Below are 9,256 nucleotides of genomic sequence, written 5' to 3'. Positions count from 1 at the left end.
GTGTGTGGGATTCTAGGAATTTTGGTTAAATATAATAATAAAAAGGTTTGTTTTCATTTGGTCTGCATGTTTTATCTTTTTCACAAGAAATATTATCAATATTCTTTGCACATCTGTTTTTCCCAAATGAAATATATCTGGCTGTTAATCTTAGGCAATTTTAAAGACTTTTCTCAATGTTATTTCTAATCATTCATATCATCCTAGACTGGAAATATAGAAAAATAGAATGTAAAGCTGTCGGGGGATTGTAAGCAAAGAAAGACTTCTTTATACTTTGGTTGATTATCCATGTTAGATTGGTTTATTGGCAGAGAAATACCCTTTATATTTACTTAGCTTATTTTAAACTCATGGTTTATTGCAAACTATTGCTTTGGATAAAAGCTACATGAATGTAATCATATATACACAACTCATTTGTATATGCTGTGTTTTACCCAGAGTGCTTTGCCTGCTGCGGTGTTTGCCGTCGTTCAGGAGGCTCAGAGGCGCGGAGCTGACGGGGATTGCGCTCGCTGCAAACCTGGCTAGCAGACCCAGCCCGCTCTCCTCCTCTGAGTCAGACACGTCCTCGTAGCCGTCTTCGTCCTCTGAAGTTTCTATTTCAGAGGAAAGACTGTTAGCTTTTCAGGAAGCGAAGATGCTGCAGCAGCACGGGGTCAAAGGTCAAAGCACTTCCTACTGACACAAAGACTGCACCAAAAAAGCATAGATCTTACACTAAACTCACACTCAAACACACACTGGCTCGGTAAAGAGAAAGGATGATGACTGTCCAATCAACCGTCTGCAATCATCCCCGTACTGCTGTGTAAACAATTTACAAAAACGCTCGTTTACCACATACATGCATTAGCCACGCTAACACACACACAGCTGCTGAGACCCTGTGAGCTGACTCAGACCTCATCTATTATTTAACTGAAACCCTCAGAGAAAGTGACAGAGAGAAAAGCTGCATCCTTTGTCCTTATTAGTCTAACAGGCCAGAAGAGCACATAAAAAAGAAGAGGCACACACAGACAACACACACATTTAAATGTATGTATACACTGAAGCATTGGTTATCTGTGGAGCAGGAAGTTAGCAGTTAGGTCCATTGGCAGCAGAGGAGCAGGAGGTTAGGGTGTTAACATGGTGGATGCACAGTACAAAAACACACTTTCATATATTTTGTTCTTATATTAAATCATATATTTTCAGTCATAGGATTAGCAATAATGTGTGTTTACAAAGGTTTTCATCAAGTAGAGTCATTAGGTAGAGTCAGCATTTTGCTGCCCTCTCTGGTGAAAAAATAGCAAAGTGTACCAAAGTACGTTGTGACATCACTGCATTGAAACTAAATAGTAAAATATTGTTTTCACAGGAAGGTGTTTTCTCCCAAATGACGTTGTTTGTTCTGAATGTTACAAATATTTATCTAATAAAAGTACAAAGTAAAAAAGGTAAAAACAGGACTTTATTTCGGGAATGTTATTTGTGTCCGGTTTGATCCCAAATCAGTTTTGATCTGTATGCAACCTAAATTATGCAATACATGTACTTATTTTGAGTCAAATCATAGATGTTTTACTAACTTCAGCAATAGTTTGTGGCTTTTTATTTTGTTTCTACCCATAACGTTAACCATGTAACGTGCAAAGAATAATCTCTGAATACATTTCTCTCTAAAACTAGTTTAGCACTACATGGCGAGAGGTTTAATAAATGGAGGTTAAAATAATGTGTCCTCTATAACCAAAACTACAATTATTAATGTATGATTTGCATTTATTTTAAATACATCAAATGTTTATTTTGTTATGACTTCAGAAAAATTTTTTTTAAAGATTGAGGACTTGTTTTCTGAACTAAGGCGAATGGAGGTTAGCAAAAACGTCCCACTTTAACCAAAACAATAATTATTTATCATTTTGAGATTATTTAGGTAAATAAATCGTTTCCTATGTTGTTGATCCAGAGCAGAATAAAATTAATATTTGGATAAAATCACTTAAATTGTTTTTGGGAGCAACATCTGGAGCGTCTGTTGTACTGTGGATCCACGGTATGCTAGCAGAAGCAGGCAGACGAAAACAAAAACAGGCAGGCACTGAGAGGACAGCCCTGTGAGGCCCCCTTAAAGTTACCATGGTTACGCCCACTTTACATCCTCCCATAATCTACAACAAACAGCTAGTGAAGAAGATGTCGCCATGGTTACGTACTTTTCCTGTAAACTTTTACATTAGACAACCCGGTGAGGTTTGAGGAAATGGAGGTTGCCATGGTTACATCCACTACCGCAACGGTTTATCTAATGTTAAACTTCGCGTAAAGAGGACGTAACCATGGTTACCTCTACTTACATCCTCCCGTAAAGTTTTACATTTGTTGCGGAAGCTGAAGTAACCAAGAGCTTTAATTTGTGAGAACAAAAAATGAATTAAATTTCAGCACGGTCCATGTTAGCGGTGGATGAGGAATAGAGGGAGGGGCACGTCCTACTTACAGAGCAGGTGACAGGGGTGTGGCCTCAGGCAGGGGCGGGGCAACGGCGAGAGCGCAGCCTAGCCTTAGCTTAGCCTAGCATTAGCATTAGCCGCAGCGAGGTAGCATAGGCTCACGGCTGCGCTAGTCCTTGCCAAGCTTCTGTAATGTCGCGGCAGCAGCACAAAGCACATGGAAACAGGCGGAGAGACATTCAAAGCATCATGGGTAAGGAAGGGGGTAGGGGTGGCGGGACAGGTGAGAGGACAGAGCAAGGTGTCGGAGAGAGCAACGTAAAGGGAGAAGGGTTATTTGAAGGTTTAGTAGACACAGGAGGGGCTCTATTATCCAAATATCCCCTGCGTGGTATTTGATTGGTGCTGTCAAGAAGTTTAGAATGAGTAGATTTTATTTCCCACACAACATTAAGAAAATAGACCACATTGTTAAAAAATAAAAACTGAATCTGATGTAGATTTACCCTAAAAAAAACACATGAAATTAATTTAGAATTCCATAAATTTACCTTAAAATCCACACATTTATTTATTTAAAAATCCACAAAAATGTACCTTCAAAATAAATCTCTTTATTTTAGAACCATTTTCACTGACCAGGAAATAAAAACCTGTCCCATCAGATTCAGCTGCTCGGAAATAAGTCTTATACATTTATTATTTTTGGTTTCCAGGACTCCAGGGATATTTGAGGAACAGAGCAGTCTACAGGATGTGAGGTGCAGCTGCACACAAGGACAGACAGATGAAGCAGACACAAGGACTACAGCGCTTCGCTTTCTGTGCCAATCAGATCAACACCTTTAATAAAGCTTATATGTACCAAAACTGCAATACAACTTTATCTCACAATTCAAACAATTGTACAAAATGCTACAAAAACTGGTTTTGCAATCCAGGCAATTTAAAAAACAAAGAAAAACACCATAGAAATACTCTTTAAAAAAACAAAGGCAACAGCAGCAAGAGAGGTAGAGATGGTCGAGCTAAAGCACAGTTGAGACGCAAACAGAGACACAAGCTGCGTTTCTGCAAAGATTGGCTCAGTAACCTTGGTCGAAGGAGTCGTCGGAGGAGCTGAGGGCCGCCTCCTCCAGCAGCAGCGATAAGTGCTTGTGTTTCTTCTTCTGGGATTTCTGGCTGGACAGTGGCGGTGACGTTGGCCTCTTCCTGGTCTGGTTTTCGTTGGAGCGCATCCCTGAGAGAGAGGGCCAGCCCCCTCGAGCAGAAGCAGTGAGTTCCTCTGAGTCTGAGTCTGGTGCAGAGAGAGGACGTTTAATGATTCATGAAAACACACCGCGACACCATCAGGACTCTGAAACGCTTCTTCAACACTGAACCTCCATCTGGGTTCTATTATGGTTAATTATTTAAGGTTTTAACAGCTTTTTTTAGAGCAAAACTCAATCATTCAAGGTGCTAAACCAATAATATCCAAGCCTCTCTTAGGTGTTACTAAAAAGGAAATTGCGAACTTTACAGATATCATACAGCAATCAATGTTGATTATACAAGTTATTTAATCCCACAAGCTGTTTGTATGAGGTATAATAGCATGTTTTGATTGTGATTATTAAACGCTTAGCTAGCTTCATCGGCTGTGAGACGCAAGAAACACCCTAAAAAATCTAAAAGGTGGAATTGTCCCAAAAATGTTTGCCTTTTGGTTTAACATGTTTGATTTTGTAGATAATCAGCAGATTACATTGAAAAATCAAGCCTTTTTTAACAACCTTATGCATATTTCCTCACCATGTCTTTTAAAATTAAGCAGAAAGCCCTAGGCTACCTCCCGAATTTCCAGAAAGTTTACTCGTTACGCCCTGCTTTAGTTTGGATTAAACTCTGCATTTTGATGATTTTATCTGACTTTGTATCTGTTTGGAACCTGATCTCTGCCAGCATTGGTTTTATAAAGCAGGTATTTCAGACGTCTGGTCTGCTCCAGGTACTTACTGTTGGAGCAGCTGCTGAGCTCTGATCTCACGTGAGAGAACAGAGCCGTCTTCTTCTGACCTTTCACTTTCCGGGCGCTGTCTGAAGAGGAAACCTTGGCGGCCATCTTCAGTTTCCCAGCTTTAGCGGACGGGTGGATGCTGCGCTCCTTCATCCGACTTTCCGCAGACTTTACCTTCGATTTGTCTGATTTGGAGCTGAGTTTATGGGATGCTGCGAGTGATCCGAGCTGCGAGAGAGACAGAGCTCTGTCGAGGTCTGACGCCAGCTGCTCCTGCTCACATACCTGGCCACGCTTCGACTTCAACACCTGACCAAAAACACAGTTAGTTATTCATCTGAAACATGGAGCAACACTGCAGAAGAAATGATTCCTCTGTTGTCCTCCAGCCATTGAGAGAAATGCTAAGAAAGAACTTGACAGCGGGTTACCTCCAGAGAGTGACTGGTGGACGGCTCCTGGTCGTTCCAGCTCTTCTTCTTCTTCTTTTTCTTCTTCTTAATCTTTACTCCTCCACTCGCCGCCGCCTCCGGGTCCTCTTCTTCTCTGGACACCCTGAACCTCTTCCTCTGTCCCTCCCCGGCTTCAGAATCCTCAGAGTATTGCACTGTCCTACCCACCCTGAGACACCCAGAGGTTTGTTTTTACACTGAAACTAAACAAACAAACCAAAAAACATAAAGATGGCGGTCTGACTCACTTTCCAGGCCTGCTGTCCAGTTTGGTAGGCGTTGTCAAATGTTTCCTCTTCCGGGGTCGCCCTCTTCCCCGCCGGGTCAGACTCCGCCGCTCATCCTCCTGCTGCTGCCGCTCACTGGAACATGCATTCAAGAGGATATAAGGTTGTGTTTGTCTGGGGTGGAGAACTTTGTGTGTGTCAATATAAATGCAAATTTAGATCCTGAAATTGTCAGAAATTGATTCAGCATCCTCAATAACGCTTTATTTCTATGAGATATTTCCACCACAGTACTCAGCATCTCTGGGTTCCCACTAGGAATCTATAAACTGGAGAATAGATTAATTCATTTGATTCATTCATCTTGTGTGTTCTTGCATTAGCTCACCGTTTGTCTCTGCGTCTCTGCAGCTTGCTCAGATCTCTCTGCTTCTCCTTGTATGTTTTCTGCAGCTCGGCCAAGTGAACCCGATACTCCACCTCTACGGCGTCCAACACGTCCACAGACATTTTACTGTACAGCTGCAGAGAGGAGAGAAAAGAAGTGTCAGTACATGTTATGCTTTATTCCATCTCTGGGCATCCCATGTCATTTTTTATTCATCTCACAGGCTCCTCCTTCCTCTGCCTCCAGCTGTACTTCTTGTTGGGGTCCAGCGTTCTGGGCAGGTCGATGTGGGACTGCTTCTCGATCGCCTCCAACAGAATCTGCCGGCTTGCTTCAAGAAGACAGTCCAGACCCTCCAGTGTCAGATCTGAGTGGGACGCAGAGTAAATAAAACATTAGAGATTATAGCAGAGGTGATAAAAGTATTAAATAGGGCTGCACATTCTTCATATGAATTGAAATTGGATCAACATCGGGTGCAGTATAATGTCCTTCAGCCTCTCGTATCTGCTCACCTTGCTCCATGCTGATTTGCTCCATCTCCCTCTGAGCCATTTCGCTGAGTAGGGCCATCCCCTCCAGCGCCACCATCTCCAGAGCATCAGAACCGCTGCAATCCACACCCAGCGATGGGATTTCTATCTGCGGGATGATTGTCGGGGCGGGTGGTGTGCTGGGGCGAGCCTGGGCTATTTCACTGGCTGCCAGCAGGGCGAACATCCCCGCCATGGGATCCTCTGGGCCGATGATCTGCGGAAGCGGCGATTTGGAAGTGGAGAGATGATACACGGGAGTTTCAGGGACACTTTCTTTCTGGTTAGGAGTGTGTGAGTGGATGAGAGTGTGTGGCTGTTCTTGTTCACACACTGTGCTGGTGATCTGTTGGAACTCCTCGCTGTCTGAATCTGCAGCGACGCATGTTGGATAATGTTCAGGTTGATTCATAACATCTGGTTTAGGTTCAGACTGAGGAGGCAGGGCATATGTTGCCTGACAAGAATAAGAGGACACCTCCATTTTTATCTGCCCTCCGTCCTTGTCTTCCTCCCTGACTTCTTGCCGTCTTTCACTTTGTAGCGATGGAGGGCTAGCGACACGGGAAATTAGCGTCTGAAGCTCCTGTGTTTCCCGGGCTTCCTCTCTGGGGGGAACAGGGTTGCAGCTTCGATGGTGAGCACCCAGAGGTTCGGGCCTTGTGTCGAGCGGAGGTTGCTCCACGCCGGGTTCCTGCTTCAGAAAAGATCCGGTCTGTTTCTGGGGCTTAATGTCTGTGTCCTGCAGCCTCGGGTGGAGGTGGGCTGAGGGCAAAGGGGCAGCAGAGGACGGAGATCGGGAGCGGTGGGGTGAGACGACTTCTGTTATTGCCCCTGTGGGTGCTGGGATGTGATAGGGGGGGAAAGTTGAGCCAAATGGGGCGGTGATGGACTGGTAAGGGTAACCTGGAGGGAGCTCTGTAACAGTAAAGCAGAAATACAGAAATTAGAGTAACTAATAAATGCACAGCTCTCTCCACAGGTGTGTGCCATTGTCAGCTGCCTCCACACTCACCAGAGTAGATGCCTTGAAAGGAAGCAGAGCCCGGCTTCTGTCCCTCCCTCTGCGCCCTCCGTCCCAACTCCCCCTCCTCCAGTTTAGGCCGCCGTGGCGAGGATGGAGGAGGAGAGGCTGATCGTGGAGAAGGCGTGTGAGGCAGGGGCATCGGCGGATGGGACAAAACTCTCTGCCCGCCTTCCTCTGACTTCAGGGCGGTAACTGGTGAGGGGAGGGGAGGGAGAGGGGTGACGGAGGACGTGGACGGGGTGGGCGAGCGAGAGTGTGGGGGAGGTTTGCGAGGATGCAGGATAGGTGAGGGAGACGGGGAAGATATGGAGCAGCGTCGGTGTTTGTGGTCGCCGTGACGCTTGTCTGCTTTGTCTTCCATCTCTGGCCGGTGCTCGCTGGCCTTAAATCGCTCCTGAAACACAGGGCAAGTCACTCACTTATCAATATCAGTGTGTGTTTACATTGTATACACTTCCTGGAGTGACGTGAGACGCTGAGAGGCTTTTATTGAATCTAAAATTCTACTTTATATTTTCAATTATAGGTCAATATATCAAGTAGATGCATATAAAGTAATTCAAAGTAGCTCAAACCTTAAAACCATCAAAAAAACAAGTACTTGAAGTATATTTTAATGCAAATACTTTTGTACTTTTGATAGATTTTAAACTGCAGTATTTCTACTTTTACTTGTTCTTACACCACTTGCTTAAATGTGTTGAGGTGAACATCATCTCTGAGAAATAACAGAGTTGACTTGACAGAAGCGGAAGTAGAGTATAGAGATATGTGGAGGCATTGTTGGTTTTGGTCTTACAGAATATCCTTATCCTTTAAGAATTGATGTAACTCTTCACCGAGTCATAAAATCTGGGTTTATGTGTATATGCAATACATTTCTGCCTCACTTGTAGCTCACTGTTCCTCTACACAGCCAGGATATATGCATTTTTATTATTTATGTGATGTGTGTTTGTAAGGATATATATGCACATAAAACTCTCAGCTGCAGGACTGCTTTTATGTTTGTGTTTGAATATGGAGATGGATGTCTACATGGACAGGTGTGTAAATGGCTTTGCATATTGAATTATGTATGGTTGTTGATACCATTTCACGACACAAAGTCTACTTACAACTAGCTGTGCGTTCCTCTGCAGCTCCAGGACCTGCGCTGTGTGCTGCTGGATCATCAGCAGCTCCTGTTGCCGGAGCATCTGCTGCTGGGAGAGCAGCTGCAGCTGGGCAGCATGTTGCAGGGAGCTGCCGGTACCGTAAACACCTGGCCACACCTGGGCTCCACGATCCAGAACATCACCTCCTGCACAGCCATGGTGGGGGAAAAGTTAAAGAAGCCTTCTATGTCATCACATTTATCATATTAAGGATGAAGAAATGATGGTGGTTGTCTTCCACAACCACAAGGGGTATCCTTATAGAAGGACAAACATACACTTTCTATTGCCCCAGATCTTTTGTGAGATGTTCCCTTGTCACCAACAGCACTGGTGTTTAAACTATTTATTCATTACTTTTAGCTAACCATTTCAACCGTTTATTTAACCAATTACGAACTGTTTCGCTAACTGTTTCAACTGTTTACTTTTAGCTAACTGTTTTAACTGTTAACTATTAGCTAACTATTTTAACTGTTAAATGTTTAGCCAACTTTTTCAACTGTATATTTTTAGCTAACTGTTGTAGCTGTTTACTTTTAGCTAACTGTTTTAACTGTTAACTATTAGCCAAATGTTTCGATAACTGTTTCACCTGTTTACATTTAGCTAACTGTTTCACCTGGTTACTTAAGCCAACTGTTTATGTTTAGCTAACTATTTTAACCGTTAAGCTAACTGTTTCAACTGTTAACTATTAGCTAACTATTTTAACTGTTAAGCTAACTGTTTAGCTAACTGTTTCAACTGTTAACTATTAGCTAACTATTTTAACTGTTAAGCTAACTGTTTAGCCAACTGTTTCAACTGTTAACTATTAGCTAACTATTTTAACTGTTTAGCTAACTGTTTCAACTGTTAACTATTAGCTAACTATTTTAACTGTTTAGCTAACTGTTTCAACTGTTAACTATTAGCTAACTATTTTAACTGTTTAGCCAACTGTTTCAACTGTTAACTATTAGCTAACTATTTTAACTGTTAAGCTAACTGTTTAGCCAACTGTTTCAACTGTTTATTTTT

The 9,256-nt window shown here is 43.0% G+C and overlaps 1 protein-coding gene across 1 annotated transcript in view; it reads right to left on the bottom strand.

Moving 5' to 3' along the window:
- tnrc18 (trinucleotide repeat containing 18) overlaps positions 1-9,256 on the bottom strand; it is a 55,493-nt gene that overhangs the window by 19,275 nt on the left and 26,962 nt on the right. Inside the window, 10 exon segments of the mRNA XM_063903197.1 lie at positions 441-602; positions 3,544-3,747; positions 4,449-4,758; positions 4,881-5,070; positions 5,150-5,263; positions 5,517-5,650; positions 5,738-5,883; positions 6,032-6,967; positions 7,065-7,470; positions 8,195-8,379. Of these exon segments, the coding sequence (XP_063759267.1) occupies positions 441-602; positions 3,544-3,747; positions 4,449-4,758; positions 4,881-5,070; positions 5,150-5,263; positions 5,517-5,650; positions 5,738-5,883; positions 6,032-6,967; positions 7,065-7,470; positions 8,195-8,379 (2,787 nt within the window).

The sequence above is a fragment of the Eleginops maclovinus genome, chromosome 16 (assembly GCF_036324505.1).
Source record: "Eleginops maclovinus isolate JMC-PN-2008 ecotype Puerto Natales chromosome 16, JC_Emac_rtc_rv5, whole genome shotgun sequence".
Classification (NCBI taxonomy): Eukaryota; Metazoa; Chordata; class Actinopteri; order Perciformes; family Eleginopidae; genus Eleginops; species Eleginops maclovinus.
This window is presented reverse-complemented; position numbering and strand designations above follow the sequence as displayed.